General features: G+C 38.3%; 1 protein-coding gene across 7 annotated transcripts in view; it reads right to left on the bottom strand.

Moving 5' to 3' along the window:
• eya4 (EYA transcriptional coactivator and phosphatase 4) overlaps positions 1-19,184 on the bottom strand; it is a 51,576-nt gene that overhangs the window by 12,550 nt on the left and 19,842 nt on the right. For 4 of the 7 annotated variants that reach the window (XR_003598545.1, XM_028041191.1, XM_028041190.1 and 1 more), the window contains exons 3-10: positions 10,395-10,444; positions 7,531-7,652; positions 4,609-4,692; positions 3,914-3,991; positions 3,274-3,340; positions 3,047-3,189; positions 1,164-1,307; positions 969-1,051 (exon numbers count right to left, since the gene is read on the bottom strand). Coding sequence is in view for 6 of the 7 variants with exons in the window: in XM_028041191.1 (XP_027896992.1) it covers positions 969-1,051; positions 1,164-1,307; positions 3,047-3,189; positions 3,274-3,340; positions 3,914-3,991; positions 4,609-4,692; positions 7,531-7,652; positions 10,395-10,444 (771 nt within the window). In the remaining variant the exon portion in view is untranslated. Of the gene's footprint in view, positions 1-968; positions 1,052-1,163; positions 1,308-3,046; positions 3,190-3,273; positions 3,341-3,913; positions 3,992-4,608; positions 4,693-7,530; positions 7,653-10,394; positions 10,445-14,245; positions 14,605-19,184 lie in introns of those variants that run through there. The other 3 variants (XM_028041193.1, XM_028041192.1, XM_028041194.1) reach the window with 2 other exon arrangements.

Raw genomic sequence — 19,184 nt, forward strand, 5'->3', positions numbered from 1 at the left:
AGTCTTTATTTTATATTCCAGAGACAATCAAAGCCTTACGCTTCTCCATTTAAATGACCAAGTGGAGATGGGCACTTTTATGACTCAGCTCTCTAAAACTGTCAGTACATCCATCTCTGGAAGTCTTTATAAACTGCAGCATACCACATAAATGCACGTAAACATTCTTGCACAGATAGTGTGTAGTCAAACAGAGAGTTGTACGCAAGTCTGTTCTCATATTCTACAATGTGGACAGACTTAATTGTTTTCTGCCAGACTCCAGTCCCTCCTTTTGGTCTTGTGCTTTTTTTTTCTTTTATTCAGTAAAGTGTTTCCAATATGCAAGGGAACATTTTGCTAGCTCACATTGAAATTGATCACCTAATCATAAACTTTAACCAGTTTGACCATAGCCTCAAAATAGGTTATATTAAACAATTTGTCATTTTTTAAATGCTAAACTGCTTTTATCCTCAAATTGGTGCCGTATCCCCTGAGTGTGGGCATTAAATCAAAACGATCCTCACAACGTGAGAAATACAAGCGCACGCCCACACACAAACACACTCCACCCATATTGGCCAAACTTTGGTCTTTTATTAACAACCACATCTATCAAAAGACAGACATTAAAAATCATCTTATTAGCATTTTAGTACTAGAATACCATTTATCATGTGGACATAAATAAATATTGCAGGACGAAGCATTTTTTAACTGAGGCTAATTTTCTACTTCTTTCAAATGTTTCCCCAGGTTGCAAAATCGGTGTAAGGTTTTATTTCTTCATTCTGCCGCAAAAGAACAAATCACTTCGGTTTTCAAATATCTTGCAATTTAAATGACACAGAATGTTTTAGTTTTATTACGGACATCAAATCTGTCAAACAATTATGTATAGTTATGGAGGATCATTTGTCTTATTGAGTGCGGGAAAGCAAATGCTGATGTACTAGATTGAGAAATACTGTATGTTTGTATAGTACCTGCTGTGTGGCAGTGTAGTTGGCAGGGTTGGATACAGAGTTGTTGGTGGCGTAGAGGCCTGACGAAGGAGTGAAACTGGAACCTTTGAAAACAAAATACAAGAACACAAAAAGTGGAACCGAAAGCCTTTGCGAAGAGGCAATCTTACTCCCAGAACCCGCGAGAAGAGAAATATGTATATTCACTGAACTGACCTGGCATCTGATAGGGTGAATAGGCAGTCTGTCCAGGCTGAGGTGTGGTGAAGCCGGGGCTGTAGCTGAGGCCAGTCTGGAGGGGAGACTGACTCTGGGTGAGGCTGCTCTCCGTCTTAATCCCAGGAAGCATCACACCCAGATCTGTGAAGAGAAAAAACAAATACTGGTTATGCCATTATCACTTTCACAAAATATCTCTCTTGCAATGAGATTCCCAGTAAATCTTTAGTTTTTTTCTCTCTGCTAGTATCAGTAAAACTGTTGAATGCCTGGTGGAATTTAATGCCTCATGTATGTGTCCTACGGTTTTAACTAGAACCAGAATTTGTCATCGTTAGACTATTAATGAAAGGCCTTGTTGCCCATTGATTAAATAGCCTAAACAATCGAACACCGAAAAAGTCATGTTTTAAAACCAGGTAATTTTTAAATTAATTCAATGCTATTTTCCTTCCATTTCACAAGGATTCATTATGTTTTTTAATTTTTTCCCTTTGTCAAAAAATGTAAGCTGTTGCATTTTAAAATGGAAGTGAAGATCAAAGTTAACAAACAGACAAAGTTTCAACGTGTGGAATTAATGTAACAAAATTGTACCAGCTTAATGAATCTATGTATTTATATTTACAATTGCTTAAAATAATGAAACTTATTGTTATTGCATTAAGCCGCTTCAATACAGTGGGAAACAACTTGGAGCTCACTAAATATCAGCTAATTATACCTGTGCTGTGCGAGTTGTTTATGTCAATAATATATTTGGACAATGCTTGTTGTGATGCTCTGGTAAAGTGATCAAACAACTAAAAATAAGATGTTTAATTGTCATGGCAGCAGATGCAGCCACAGTTAAACCATGTTGTTCAAATGGAAATAACTTACTTTTTTCCCCTTCTGTCCTGTAGCCCTATGTCTTTACTTAAACGTTTGTAGCCAACTATCTCTTTAATTAACAATGAAAAGAGACATATAATTCACTTTAAGAAAATAAGGACAACACATTTTCTTTTATAAAGGCAAGCCTATGAAGCATGTGCTAGTTTCTAGTGTTGAGTTATACCAAGGTTTTAAAAGTTATGATTTCAAAAGCCCTGAAGCCTTCCACTTCTGTCCTAACCCATGTCATCCAAGTATCTCCAAAGAGTCGTTGGAGATGGTGATGCTCTTGATGTATGTAGTACACACAAGTGTTCTTGTAGCCCGCCTCGTGATGGTCATGACATGCTAACAGGCCAATTTCTGGGCAACAGAAACAATATTTCACAGAAAATGTTCTGGATGACATCATCAGTTGATGGCAAGCAGTGCTAATCTACCTCATTTGCTTTTGCAAAAACTTTTTATATGTCTGTCTGGTGGCATGGTTAGAGAGATGGCGATAGGATTCTTGCCCATTATCATCAATGGTGGCGATGGTTTGAACTTCCTTCTTCTCTCTCTGCTCTCTGTAAATTTGTGGTCATAGTTCAGGTTCTACTAGAGCTTTTGAGATGCTAATCACATGCTTTCATTTGTGAAAACAATACCTTGTTGCCACGGTTATGCATCATAACAACTATCCAGAAGTAAAGAAGTAAGAACAAAAAACCTCCTAGCTGCACAGCTTCCAAAACCACAAGGAATAATTGTCTAAACATGAAATGCCTCAACCAAAAAAATGAAATTACGAGCAAAAGTCTACAAAAAGAACAAATGAGAACTAACGTAACAGAGCAACTCCAACATTCTGCCACCATGCCTAACCTAATTCTAGCATTACAGATAACCCTCCCTCACCTGTTGCTGCTTAATCCTTGGCTGTAAGATGCCTACAACCCATTTCACACCCATAACTCTTATTAATCTAAGTTTTAGTAAATTTTAGTGCCTGCTGTTCATACCATAAGTGGAGAGTCCGTAGGCCTGTCCTGTCTGTGAGTAGGCTGTATAAACGGTTGACTGCTGCATGCTGCTGAACTGAGGCTGGCCAGCGTATGTTGGCATTGCAGGAGCCGGTGGTGTGGAGAGGATGTGAGGATAGGGCCTGGGAAAACAGAGGTGAGCTTATAGACAACTCTACCTCATCAAAAATGTGTTTGAAAGAAAAAGAAAAAGCAAGCAAACTTACTTTGACGGGTAGAGTGAAGGAGAGTACTGATGGGCCGAACGAGGGCTGTATCCGCTGCTGGTGATTACTGAAAGCAGTAAAATAATCCCAAACAAGAACGTTTGAAACCGGTGTTTAGCTTTGCTTATAATAAAATCCTTCACGACCAGCATAACTCAAGGGCTCTGGCTTATTGGAGCTGAAATGCTATTCCAGTAAACACACAATCTGAAGCATTTTGAATGGAGAAAAGCCAAGTTCTCCACTGCAGAGAGAGTCCACAAAAAAAACCCTTGCAGAGGGCCTCACAGTGAAACACAATGTCTTTTTGTGGTCATTGAGATGTCAGAGCGCAGTACTGACAAACACCCCGCTACTTTTAAGCGCTCTCGCAAATGCTTTGTGTATCCGCGTGTGGGCTTTGCAGTGTAAAAGAACCACAGGTCTGTTTGTGATTCTGAAAAAAAAAAAAAAAAAGACAAACGTGAAAATGTCTCTCATCCTTGTTCCAGCCTCTCATGATGCAATCCAAGGCCAGACAGCAGTTCAGTGGATTAAAGCTTTCAGCAGGGCTGCCACTGAGCTAAAATGGATGATGACGATATCGATGGGAGACAATGGTTTCATGTTGTGTCGGGCTGAAATGCTTGACGTGCTTTACCTGAGCCAGCATATGTGTCCAGTGCTGTGTCGCCTGTCGTGGTGACCGTATCACTGCTATTCAAAGGCTCTGTTTTCACTTGAAAGAATAGGACAAGAAATAGAGTTATAGTTTTAAGCTTATGATGTTACATAAATAAAACAAAAAAAACCCCCATAAATCATGCAGGGTAAAACGCAAATAAACAAATACATCACCATGCAATTCTGCAATTCCAGTGTGTCAACAGAAAGCTCTGTGCAGGGGTTCCCCTTTTTAAAGCTAATCAAAGTTCGCCGTTGAGGGTATCGAGTTTAAATAACTACAACCTAACTGAGCACCTTAATGTACCCGCCTTCCTGTTTTTCATTTAAGTTCCTGAAAATGATAAATACCATGAAATTCGATAATTACGTTTAAAACACAATTATGTACAGAAAACCACCTGGCAAATTTCCCTTCACATCTACTGACTTCCCCTTCGGATCCATGAAAACCGATCCTCTGACCAGTGGGAACCTCTGCAATACTACATTTGAAGACCACACACGCTGTAATAAATTCAGTGTTGGCATGTCAAACACAAACAATACAGCACAGCAAACAAAAGCCAATCAGACCAGGCCCTGGAAGAAAATCATTCTCTACTACACAGACTGACCCTCTTTGCTGTTAATGTAATGCTCTATGAGTTTCACACACATGCTCCTCTGTACCATAGTCCTTGGAACCCGAGGCAGGGGGCGGGCTGCTGCAGCCCAGCAGCCAATCAGCCGTGTTTAGAACGGTCATGCTTTCACCTGCAGGAGTGCAAGGCGGGAAGATGGAGAGGATATGATGCAACTAAAACCAGGTGCATGATCCATGGTAGATTATTAACAACTGCATCACACAGATCATTATGAAACATTGGTTTAAAGTACATGTAGAAAAATATGGAATACTTTTTTTTTTGGCTTGACTATTTAAGTTTTGGTTTCAACCTTATGAAACCAAAGGCTAACTTTGAGAAATGTAAGCAAAGGTCGACAAAAAAGTACAATAAGAAGCACAATTTTGGCAAAGAAGACAATTCTTATTGGCATTGTAAAAGACTCATTGGGAAACATTCTTTGCGTTTACTCATGTTACCCTAATATTACAGGTAAAATTATTATAATTAACACTTAATAATTTAAATTATTTAAGTGTGGCAAATAAGCAAAAACAGAAGGAATCTTTGAGGAGGCAAAAGACTTTATTTCATCATTGTAAAAGTGTCAACTCAAAAAAACTTTAATAGATTCGCCTAGAAGTAAATCTGAGTCATTATGTGGATAAATAAAAGATGGAACCATTTCAGTGGTTTAAAGTGTTGCTGCAAATTGTATAGTTAATATTTTTTACCTGTTTCAAAAAAAGAATGTCAATGTGAACTGAGAGTAAAGGCTGTCTGATGCATCTTTCTCTGCTTCCATCTATGTAAACGATTTCCTCCAAGCAGTAAAGAAACCAACTGCAGGACGTGATCACCAATTTAAAACAGCCTGCCTCTTGACCCTCTTTATATATTGCATACGGTTCTTGGTCACTTCTTTGAACATGATTAAAACTCATCAGCGACCATATGAGAACTCCATTTAATTCCGGCCGGCTTCATTAATCCCCTCAGGGAGCAATAGAGCCCAGTGGACCAGCTGTAATGAAGACAAATGAGTTGCTGTGGAGATGGCCCGTGGGCCTGAGTGTTGGCTGATGTCAGGTGAGGGGAATGCTGGTTATGTAGTTTGTTTTGGCTGTCTGCGTGTAGTCCTGACTCTGTCTGCTTTAACTATTAACTGTGAGCTCATCACAAATGACTTGGTGGCGTCTGAATTTGGTGTTAGTCTGCCCGGGCCGATGCTATTAATGTAGCCGCGTCTCTGTTAGCACGTCGAGACGAGCAAACTGCAGGATGAAGCTTTTTCATCTGCTATCAAATTGTGGTTAGATCAAAGGATTGTCTTCAATAAAACCCTTAAATCCTGTGTTATTACATTGTCAAACTCCTTTGAAGCCCACTGAGAGAATAGGATAGTAAAGGGTGACGTAAAGGGATGCAAAAAAATATATAAATTGTGGAAGAGGGGGGCAAAAAAGGCTGGTGGAGAAAGAAAAGAGAAGAGAAAAGTGCAAGCTAGCGTTGACATCTAAGACAGCAGTGATGCTTTAATGTTCTTGTAGAGGAAATAGTTTCCAGTAGGATTTGGGGCTTGCACTTAAACTCAACACACACACACACACACAGATGCAGTTTGCCAAATGGTTAGCCGAGGAAAGCAGAAGAGCTTTACTGTGTGTTTACACACATTCTGTGGCACTAATGCCAGTGTGTGCGTGTGTGCACGCCTACATTTGCATGTGCATGTCTAATGTTTGTCTCCATAAATGTCCTCATCCTCTATTTATATGTGCATGTTGAAAATCTTAAGCACTTTTCTTTTTTTACAACAGGTTTCATGATGTTGAATTCAAATGCTTTTGTTTGCACCAAGTTTCAGTGTGTGGCTTGCATGTGTGTTTTCTATCAGATGGTCTGTAGCTGTTCACAGGGTTTGTGCTTCTGAAAATAAAGTAAGTTTTAAGGTTTTAGGCAGTGAATGCTGAAGTGTTCATTGTAACTTGGTGCTTAACTTCATATCGCGCAAAAATACGATTTATCCAGGAGGAAAATTAAGACATTTTTGGCAACCAGAAAAAAAAAAATCACATTCTTGTTAAAAGTTTACCGCTACATTATCATTTTTATTATCTCATTGATCATTTAGGTGGATGTAGAAATTAAGAAACTCCTTTTCTACACAAATAAAATGTACTATAATGCTCTAGTCAGTTGGAAGAATTGTAGGTTTACGCATTATATAATATTCAGTATTTAGAAATTAAAAAATACTTCCACTTGTCTAGGTTTTAGATATGCTGTTGTGTTTATATCAATCTTTTCCTGGCAAAGAATGGCGCAAAGGAACTGAACTGCCCAATATGTGTATCTGTGTTTTCCAGTGCAATGCATAAACATTTTTATCAGAGTTGACACACCATTTAGTGTATTTTTTTTTTATTGAAATAACAATGCCATCTTAACGTATTAGTACCACTTGAGATTTTTAACAGTTTACCAAGTTGAAGCCATGAATTTAAAAAAGGCCTCTTTTGTAGTTTGCCACAAGTATTGTACTGAACACAACAAAAATGGGGAACAATATGCTTTGGTCAGATGAGACTAAATTGAGCTGCTTTGCCTACAAGCAAAATGACATTTAGGGCAAAAAATAATACTGTACTTCACTAAAATAGACAATGCCCATTTTGAAACACGGTGGAGGCAGTACTATGCTGGGGGGAGGTTTTTATTCAGCAGGGGCAGGAGAGTTGGATAGACATAAAAACAGGGCAATTGTGGAAGAAAATCTTTTAGACTTGAAAATTAAACTTTATATTAGATGTAAAAAAAAAAACTTTCTCTCCACTATTTAGCTTTACTTTGTGCTGCCATCTTACTACTAGAATAAATTGAAGTGTGGAGTCATAATGTGACAAAGAGACTTTGAGACCGTTAAACGACTTAAAGTGACCTCTCCATCACAGTCACAGCTGGTAAACATGTTCTGCCTGCTCACCTCCTGTTCCATTAGTGGTGATGGAGGGACTGCCAAGGTTGCTCTTGTCCAGTTTGGAGCCTGTCGAGTCTCCGGCTCCCACGCGGTTATGAGGACTGGCTAGGTCCTGCATTTCCATAGACCTAACAGAGGCAAGGATGGAGGGCAGGGAGCAATAAGATGAACCGCAATTCTTGAAAGACACACACACAAAAAAAAAATCAACAGAAAAAAAAACAAAAAAACGCTCTCACAGCTGGAGGACCTACCTCTTTGATTTAATATGTAAGAGTCCCAGTGAGCACATTCAATCATATTCAGTATTCCCACAGTGTCATAAACCTCATGCTGCTCAGTATCGGTCAGTTTAGCCGAGCATGTGTTCAGAGGCGTTAGACATTGACTATGGGCCTGCTGGCTATTTTATGGACTGGGATGTGTGCGCTTCTGAGTGAAGGGGTGTATGCACTTGCGGGCAGGAATACAAACCCACAGCCTGCCATGCTTGAGCTTTTACAATGTGCTCTACATGCATGACTGGGACGGATCAACGCACAAGGTGGTAATGATAAACTGAGAGTGTGAGAGTGAGTGTGCGGGCAGTGAGAGGGAGAAGAGATAAAATAACAGCTGGAGTTCAAATATACTGACCCTCAATGTCTATTGAGATCTATATTACTTTTTAAAGTTGGAACAAAACACATATTGAAGAAATAAATCACTTTTTGCTACTGTTAATGCGTGCACATTGTGAGAAAAACCAACTCAAAACTCAAGTTTATTACTAGTCATCACTGAAGACTCACAGCAGCAGAAGGAGAGGTTTATTGGGGGAGGACGCAGTTCTTTGTTAACTCATTGCGTGTGTGGACAGTACCTCTTATAAATGTATGTGTGTGAGAGCCCTTAGTCACCGACCTCAAGGTTTTCTCAAACTCTTCCTTTAGTGCAATACATCAAAGGCCAAACAAATGCAGAGATGGAAAAAGAACCAAACTAATGTTGCTGAACAGAGTGAACATCCCTGCAGATATCTCTACATCTCTACACATGACTGCAAACCAAAGTCAAGATAAATAATAAACATTTTATAGCTGCCTGGGGAAGATATCCAAAAGTAAAATGTACAAAGAATGAAGAATTTAATTTTATTAGTCTTTTAGAAAGTAAGACACGGTGTTCACCTGGACATTCAGACTGAAATAATGTCTTTTATATTATGTGCACAGAGTTAGCGAGTTTCACAATTACTTTTCCGCTGTGTGTTCAAAACCCTTCATCCATCCTTACTTTTGTCTTTCAACAGCAGGAAATAATTCTCTCTCCCCTCCTTGCCCATTTTCCCCCCTCTCTGTTTTTGCTCGTCTCGAGAGGCAGTGGCAGGAATTGGTGTTTCATAAACTCTTTTCTGTTTTTTACATTACGTCTGGCCTTTGACTAAAATGAGCAATATTCTAGTAAAATATATGGCTCGCTGGAGTCAAAGACATACAGCAGATTCAGAGATGCAGCTAAGGATTATATTCATTCCAGTCTTTTGGTTGAATGTTTTATTTTAGAAGGGAAAAGGCCTCACGTCAGTAAAAATGTTCCGTTTCCAATCAGCTGTAGAGTTAGAGACTTCAGTGCCTTGTAAAAATATCTGATGACCTGTAACATTTAGTTATGTTAAGATGACAAATTTTCATTTATTCTATTGTAATTTTATATTACTGACTAACTGTGATGTAAAAAAAAGGAAAGATAAATATGTGAAAACTAAGATTTGAGTCATTGCTTGCAGTTGGGGAATGTTTCTAGCTTTTTCTTGACATCTAGAGGCTAAAATTTATGCCCACTCTTAGTTAAATAGTTCAGTCCAAACAGATGGAGATTTGGTCTGTGAGAAGCACTTTTGCAATTGATTCTTGTTTAGATTTAGATCTAGACTATGACGGGGCCATTATTTCATGATGAATATGCCCAGATCCAAACCACGGTAGCTCTGGCTGTATCTATAGCGTCAGTGTACTGCTGGAAGGAGAACCCGACACTTAGTCTATATATTTTTTCCATCCATCTTTTCATCAACTCTCACCAGCTTCCCTGTCTTCCTGAAGAACAGCATCCTCAGAGTATGATGCTGCCACCACCAGGTTTTACTGTGCGGATGATGCGTAATGTTAATATTCTGCCCTCAGGCCAATTAGTACATTTCCAGTCTCATCTAGCCAGAGCAACTTCTATACTTGTCTCCCACATAAACTGGATTTTACTTTGGTATATCTGAGTGTGGGGACTGCAAGAGTATACTCACCACAAAAGCGTTATAAAAGCTTTTAAAAATTATAATTTTACTTGCATTTGTTTGATCTGGACTATGTAAACTTTTTCAGATTTTATCACTTAAAAAAATTTGAAACATACATCCATTTTCCTCTACTCCATGATTACATACTACTTTTTGTTTGTCTACCACATTAAAGCATAATACCTTTTGTGGTTATAAAGTTAGAAGATGTAAAAGCAAAGGTCAAGATATATGTGTGCCCTTGAAAGGTACTCTATATTTTAACTTTAAACTGCATGATCTTGAACACTTTGGCAGGATACACCAGAAAAAGGATCCATGCTCTCAATGCATGTATGGCATGTGTCATTTGTGTTTCAGCTCAGGGTAATAAGTATATCTTTCTTTTGCATGTGAGTGTGTGTGTGGTTTTCAGAAACCGAAGCCTGTGGGAAGTACTGATGACCTCACCATTGCTTGCGACTGCAGTGAAACCTCACCTCTCTGCACCATGATCAAAGAAATAGGACACACACACACACGCCCGCACGCACACACACACACACACACACACACACACTCGGTGTAAACAGCACACACATATAAATGAGCATACCTGGCGTCTGAAGGGTCTGGAACATGAGATTCACTGTGTGATTTCTTCACCTGCGGAGAAACCAGAAGACAGTAAATTACTTTGCAAACACACAACCTCAAACACACAAATGTGATGCATTACACACAAGCGACTCATAAGAACCAGTGTTAAGTGTCCCATAAACAAGCCCCATAAAATGGTGTTAATGAGTCAAACACATTGTACCGGGATTATAAAACGATGTGATTAAAAAAAAAAGAAAAGAAAAAAAAAGTAAAAAAATATTTCCTCAACACTTCCAGGAGATTAAGCTATCTGTTATGCAAATTATCAAAAACTAAAAAGCATGTTTTATTATTTTTAAATTAGTTTGGGTTTGTAACATTACCAAAGTGCAAAAATAATTTACAGTAAAAAAAAAAAAAAAAACACAAAAAAACACAAAAACTCTGAAACTTGTTACGGACTCATGACATGCTAGAGACACTGCCTAAGTGAATAATATTGTTCTAAGTGGCTTTTTGTACTTTAGAGTCGTGCAGTGCTGCTCCTCCCCCACCTGTTGTTGGCACACATTTCCCTTGCTTACAAGAAATTGAGCTTGAAGAGAAAAGACTGAAGGAGAGTGACTCATCAGCTAATATCAGGTAACTATACTGATGTTACTTTTTAAGGAGCAGAAACAGAAAAGGTTCACTTGAAAACTATAATAAAAGCTGTTTTTTTAAGTTGAAATTGTTGTCTTCAACTCAAAACCAAATAATGCAAATGGAGCTGAAACGGAGACATTTATATATGTAGTAAAAAGAGATCATAGCCAACGGTTTTCACTGTCTAATAGTCATTCAAAATAAACCTGCTCAGTTTGAGATCAGTCAGGAATACCAAAATTATTTTTATTTGCCAGGAGACAGAGTAAGGAGGAGACTGATTTTTTTTTTCTTTAGCTTTCTCGAAATTTAGGCATTTACGTATTTTCTTAGGATTTGATAGGGAGTGCGTGACTTTTGTCAAACATATTGCATAGCTTTGAATTACTTTTTTCGCAATCGTTCTGGTCCACTCCTCCTGACAAAGTTAACAAAATCAAGATTGTGGGTCGTCTTGCTCACAGACATCGTTTCTGCCCTAATTCCACATGCTTGCCTCCATTTAACTGAAATGTTGTAAATTAAGCTCCTGGTGTAACATAAAAAGCCTGTCTGACATTGTACTTGCAGTTAGCATATAAGAATAATTTACATTACTTTATCTGACTATAAATGAGAAAAATTTTCTCTTATTTAAGATTAGACAATCAGAAAAAATGTTTGTATCTTTTCCATACTTATGGAAATCTGGTTGCAACCTTGTGTTAAAAATAACTTAATAAATGTTACATTATTTTCCCAGTACGAATTTGTAATTTGAAAAATTAAAGCATTTAGACAATATTTCACAATTACTGTTTTAAATTTCTGTGTAGATATTCAAACATGATATTTTTATCAATCCAGTCACATCCTGATAATTTCATACCATCCCATGTTTTCAAATAAATCACAACCTGCTGTCCGTAGCAGTAGGTGCCATCAAGTTCAAAGTGCTAACTACAGTCTAAGTGACAGATAGTAACTTTCCCTTGTTCACCTGTGACCCTATCTCCATCCTGCGCTCGGTCGCTGCACTCAACCCCCTGTAAGAGTTTAAAGGTCCCAGCGGGGTCATGTTAGGTCACAGCGGAGAGGTCGCTCCTAACCGTTAAACATGTCCATGTAGAAACTGAACTCAGCCTTGACTTTGGGGGGTATACTTGTGACATGTGGTCAAGTCAATCAGTGTGTATGCGTTCTTGGAAAAAAAAAAAGATTATGGGAAACCATACTTCGGTCTCCACCGCAGCATACACTTCCTACACACAGGCTCGGTTTATCCACGCCTTTGTGTGAGGCTATGTCGAGACAGACAGCAGACCAGTGGTTCTCTATTAAAATTCCTCTCTCTGATTTGGAGCAGGAACTAATTAGACGAGTAAATGCAGGGTGGAGCGAGGGCCAATGTGTACCAGCTGCCCTATAATCACTGTGTCAACACACTGTCAAGGTGTAGGGGCACGCGCAGGCTGCCAAACACACAGTCCCACACAGGGTAAAACGCAGTCGCAGAAAAATTCAACTAGGCAGCATACATCCAGGTAGTTTCCAAATTATCGCAATCATAGGTAAGTGCACAGAAAAGATGCAAGGCAGACGCTAAACTCTGGTTAACTGGAAACTAGGACGTTGATGTGTGTGTGGAGAGGACGCCATTGTGCTGCAATGGTTCTGATTAGAGGATCCTGCTGAGAGCGAATAAGAAGCAGCACTTAGCTGTTTAAGACAGAGGTCAAAGGTCGGCCAGACTTCTCATATGGATCGCTTTACACACACATACACTCACAGAGGTACGCACACCCACACACAACACTTTCATGTCATGTTTCATGCTTTACTGAAATTTAACAAGGCTGTCAGTCACGGCATCAACTGGGATGGCCGTGAGAAACTGCTATCCACATGTAGCGCACATGCAGGACCCCCGACACATACACACACACACGCGCACACGCCCACACACATGCAGCAATGCATAAGCTTGGCTTGGTTTCTGTCTCAACATGATCTACGAAAACACAACCACACGCAGGCTTTGATCCCAGAAAGCTTTTAGGACGCACGCGTTCCCTGTGTCCGAGTCTCTCGCCTCGCTCAGTGTGACGGGTCGTTTGTCTTTGACTCTTAGACAAACTTGTTTCATATAAAAATAAAAGAAAATCGCATTTGTTTTATGGGTTAGTCAAATATGATAGATGTAATAAGTTATATTCAGCTTTATTAAGACGATTCCTTTGTGCATAAACAGTCACAGAAGGTTTTTCAACAGACCATCCCGTTGACAAAGTAAAGAGGTAATAAAAATATAATATTTAACATTAGAAGTGGTAATAAATCCAGCATCATTAGCTCTGCGAGAACTAGTGCTCAGCTAATTTTACATCTAACATCAGACACAAAGCTCCCCTGAGTTCACTCTTAGGTGGCCACAATGTCTGAATAAACCATTTGTGTCACCTGAGCCACCAAAAAAGATGACCTTTGACCTGGTTGACCGGGTGACTGGTCTGGAACACTACCCGGTCGGCGAAAGGACTCCCTAATGGATAAATTCATCTAGCACAGGTAATTAGCACAATAAAGATCCATTTGAGCAAATACTAAGAGGCTTTCTTATTACAATTGAAATATGCTGGCAGCTTAGAAATGAATGAATTAGATGTAATCAGAAGATCATTTTAGATATTTTGAAATGATCAGAAGATCTAAAATAATTGATGGAGTTACTTTTTCTTATCTCCATCAAGAAGCTGAAATTCGGCATTAAAAATGCACAAATAAGGTTTTGTCTGAATCCCCACGCCTATACAGGGAAGACAAATTAAATTAGATTAACAGATAATATTCATCTGGAATTATATCCTAAAAATAGATTTTTTGTATGTGACTTTCATACTGAATTTTAAAATAAAGTTTGAAAATTTAAGAATTGAAAAAATATTAATGACAGCAACATGCATACGCTTCCATTTCCAGTCTTGTTAATTTCAATGTAAGTCAACCGAAATGCATAAAAAACACAACTGTTGCTAAGTTCCACTAACTTTTCTGACACCTTGAGTTTCTCCCTTTTTTCTCTAGAAGTAGCTTATATTTCAGTAAATTTAGGACTTTTGATCAATCAAACATTTTACTGATTAATTAGGTAATACTTAAAAAAGGGAACGTATCACAGCAGCCTTTGTTTCCTTTGAATTTCAAATAAATTTTCTTTCAGGCTTGGAGATCCGTTCTTACCTCAGAGTGTAATCACGTCAGCTAGCAGTCCCGCTCTTCCACAATGCATTACGGAGCGCAACGATCGGGCAGCTCCCCCTCAAGACGCAGACTGCCCTCTCACCCACAAGCAGAGACACACACGCTCCCTAAATGCCTCTCTTCTCCGTCTACCTGCTTCACACTTTGTACTCCAGGAGTCGCATATGTCTAAAATGTTTCCCCTTTTTTTCTTTTGGACTTTTCTTTGTCACTTTGTGGGACGAGAGAAAGGGAACACTGCGTAATAACTATGTCCTCTCTGCTGCCGCTGCTGCTGCTGTTGAGGTCAATCCATGCACAGCTGCTGTCTTCCCAACCTCCAGTAATGGGGAACATTTCGCTCGTCTTGTTCCCCTCCTCCTCTGCCTCCACCCTCTCTTTTTTCGCTTCTCCTCCTCCTCTTTTTTTTCTGCTGTCACTCATTACAGACTCACCCCAGCTTGCATTTAGAGCCTAAAAACATTTGAAATGTTAATTGTTTTGTTTTCCCAGTCTGATCTCGACTGAAGCTCTGACTTAAAAATCTAGTTGTGTACAAAAGAAAAACAACACAGTGAAGCATTTAATAAATGGAAACAATGTGTGAGGATCTCGGTAAGTGCAGCAGAAAGTACAAGCAAGATCATAAACTTCGCACTTCTCAATTGACCATCCCTCCTCCCCTGCGGTCCCCTACACACATACTTAGACACCCACACCACGCAGGGTCTCACATGTACACCTGAACACACTTTCAACCCGTGTTAACTGGAACCAACATGCGTGTGGCCAGTGTTAAAAAGAGATCAGCAGGGAGAATGGATGGGAGCAAACACTTGCACCCATCAAACCTCCAAGCCGCACTGGTCTGAAGATGGCACTCTTTCACTTTGTCCATCAGGACAGTTCTAAAGGCTGGTGCTGAGCCAAAGACAAGAAGTACACTATTACACACATTCCTGAAATGTGAGTGTTTATTCTCCTTTTCTCAGTACCACTATTCCAACATCAACAAATTCTGGAAAAAAAAGATAAATAAATATGTTCTTCTTAATAATAAGGTAAATCACTAGGTGACTCCTTTCACAAAAAACAGGGGTGTGAGTCTACTGTATTTTCAAGATATGTGATTCAACTTTAAAGTTTATTCCAAATAACTGAATAATTTGACAATTGTCAATATTGATGAAAGAGCAAAACACAAATAAAAAAAAATCAGCAAATAGTAAAAGTACATAGAAGTGTGGAAAAAAAAATCTAATTTAAAGCAGACACAGTCAAATACATCTGCCCTGGGTTTTTTTAATGTAAAAGCTAAAAGTCAACTCCTGTCCTAAAATGCTATTTTTCATTTATAAAGACTTCATTTTATTATTAGCTTTGGTGCAGGATGTCATTGATAACATCAAGATGTTGTATTTTCAGTACGAGGAAGATCTTTCATTTGGTTGTGATGATGTCGTAGTTTATCATGGGTGTGCAGTGGGAGTGAACTGAGATCTCAAGACATAAGATATTGTCATAATAAATCATCATGACGTTTCTTGTTAAAGTCAACAGTCTTGTGAATCCGGCGGCTCTCAACATGTACAGTCTAGTGAAGGAAGGAAGTTATTAATGTTTGCCTGTTATACACAGGTGAGACCTTTCACACTAGAAGGGCAAATTAACTGCACTTTATGAATCTGGAGTACATTTAAATGTCTCTATTCAAAATTTGATGTACTAAAACAGTGGCTGATGATCAGTGGAAATTATAGTTGAACTGGAATATTGTGTGTGTAATTCCAGCTCTCACACTCACACAAACATTTGTCAGCATTGTGTCTCTTTCCTTTTAACCAGAACCAGTTTAAAATTCAGTTCAGCCATGATATATATAAATCATCCAACATGAACAAGATTTTATTTGTATTTTATCTAAAAATCCAATATGTATACAGTAATATTCAACATTCAGCTACTTTTAGTAAGACACACATTGTCACATTGTCACAGCAAGTCACATTGTAAGCATATTCTAATTTTTTGAATATTATTGTGTAAATGATATCATTTTACAAACTGGAATGCCAATTATGCCATTTTGTACCATCTGTTTCATTGTTTACTGTTGTCTTTGCTCACAGAAATCATGTTTCATAATGGCACTGTTCCTAAAACAGTTGTTCTCATTGAAATATTTTAATGCTTTGATTTTTGAAAAGTAAAATAAATAAATAAATAAATAAATAAATACAAAGCAATGTTCTACAACGAATAACAATATTTAGGAACATCCAAGAAGTCGCAGTAAACAATATATTTTTATATACAATAAATATTACCAATTAGAAGAGACCACAAACTGACTATAGAAATGTCTTATTTTATTGTGGCGTTTCATATTAGACCTTCATATATTTATGTCCTGGTTTAATTTCCAGATGATCAATCAGTGGTAGCTTTCATGCTCTGTGATTTATTTGCAGGTGTTATAAGACCCTGTCTGCTTTGGAAGAAATAAAAAAAATATACTAATAAATGAAAAATATGATAAATGAGGTGTGAGCTGGTGGAATCAAGATAATTAGCTTTCAAAGTTACAGAAACGTGACAGTGGAATTGCCTTTGTCACGTCTTAAAATTCAGTTTGTTTTTTTTTGTCAAAGATGAGTTAAGAAAACATTGCTGAGAAGAAACAAATCGGACCGACATGGCACATGGCAAAAAAAAAATGTCACTAATTTTGTAAACGGATACTGAATGATATTTTGTGTCAAATGACACTTTAAGAACAAGCACACTAGCCTTAGTGTTACCATATTTGAACAAGGTAAGGGTACAAAATGTACACAGGGTTGAAGACCAACTTGGAACGGAGCCACTGTCTTTAACTGGGAACCAGCCATCTATAGATTGGTCACCAACATGCATCCCAGCACCACAGCATTTATCCCCAACCTTCAAAAAAGCCCTGTGATTGATAGACTGCTTGTGGAAGGAGTGTACACATTTTAGCAAAAGTCTGCAGAGTGTGTGTTATTGGTGGATATGTGTGTGTGAGCACTGGACGTTTGAGAACGTATGTAGAGGACTAGCTGTCAGAACAGATTAGGGTGCTGCCGAAGTGCTTGACAACTCAAGCACTTTATTATTAGCCAGGCAAGACCTCATTTGGAGGAGGAGGGGGGAGGGGGGTTGTCCAAAAACATCCCCGGTGAAATATTTTCACAGCAAGTGGAGAAGGGAGGAGAGGAGGTGTCCCCAAACATGCCTGATGAAATATACAGGACAAATTAAAACAGACGAAAAGAAAGAAAAAAACACCAAACTAAACTCCAGAGAGGTGTGGATGAGATAATCAAAGCGTTGAGCTGAAGATTTACAAAGCATACTGTCCTGCTGCAACTAAATACCATAATTCAGCTTTGCTTTCTGTTGATTTTAGAAGTGATGTAAAAACATTTGACAAGAGTGAGGTGTCCTGTCTTTGGCTTTGTCTTTCGAGTGGAACAACAGCGGTTCTACCTAACCCTAAATATATTTTCCAATTCGCTCAGATACAACAGTCTCATGCAAATACTAAATAAACAGAAAGACTGTAAAGCCATGAATTTTGCTTTAGAACAGATCTTGTTTCCTTCTGTTTCAAAATCGTTTGGATACTTTGTAGTTAACCACAGGGCGTGACTCTGCTTACTCCAAATACATTGATCGTAATGGGCTTCTTTTTCTCACAAGCTAATATTTGATTTGGTTTGCACACTTTGACTTGTCAAGCGTGCTACAAAGATACAAAATCCTACTAGGAATGCCTTAATGCAGTTGCATCAGCGTTCCATGTAGAATATTTTCAAATGATTGGTATTCCCTCCAACTGAACTCAACTCCTGATGCCTATCATTGTATTGTCTGTGATCGGGTCTATTGCACCTCTAGTGAGCCATGTGGCAATCTTGTTAAATCACAATATATATTCATATTTACATCTTGTAAAACTGAATTCTAGGTTGTACTTATCCCATTATGCTTAGAAATTATGGGATAGCTCTCAGTCTAGTAAGGGAAATTACACAGAGAGCAGCTGAAACACTTGTCAGTAAATTTTATGACGGTCACACAAAAGTTTCTGAAACATAGGAACGATCTATCTGAGCTTTTTGTCCAAACAAGGAATCACAATGAAATATATCATGAGCTGAATCATCAATAAGTCATATCAAAAAAGAGAGAAAACGTGCTAGCATTAGCATAGCCTTTCAGGATAAAAATGACATGAGCTTAGTAATAACCACAGACACAACAAACAAATCATAAAATAAATGCATTAGCATTTTGGTGAAAGTATTGTCAAAACAACATAATAATTTTCTTTAGTTAGATAACACTGCATTGGAGCAGCTTGTTACGACAGCTACAGAACCTCCGATCAGGACAGGATATCTGTTGATGTTAAGACATGGGGATAAGTGGAAGATTATAACATTAATTTTAATGACAAAAAGAAAAGGATGCTGGAATGGAAATATTTGAAGATGATGAAATCCAGTTATACCGAAATTAACTTGCCAGGTTTTATTTGGAAAGTTGATCATTTTTGCAATTGGATGTATGAGTTATTTATTGTGTGTATGTGTGTATTCCACACATACACAGTGTATCTTTTGATCTTCACAAGGACTTCTCACTGACTTCTATTTATTTTTCATTGCTTTGTATAGTTCATCCTTACCTTAGTACCTAATCATTAAAGGTACCTGCCTAACCCAAAACATAACATAAAATCAAACACACCTTAGTCCTAAACCTAACTCATAACCCTAAAAAACTGCTCTTCTTATATGGGGCCCAGGCTTTAAGAACCCATAAGGAGAAGTAGGTCCCCACAAAGTAGTATGTGTTAGGAAAATAGTCCTGGCAATGTATCAAATACAAGGCCACACACACACCCCTGCAC

This window comes from Xiphophorus couchianus, chromosome 15 (genome assembly GCF_001444195.1).
Source record: "Xiphophorus couchianus chromosome 15, X_couchianus-1.0, whole genome shotgun sequence".
Classification (NCBI taxonomy): Eukaryota; Metazoa; Chordata; class Actinopteri; order Cyprinodontiformes; family Poeciliidae; genus Xiphophorus; species Xiphophorus couchianus.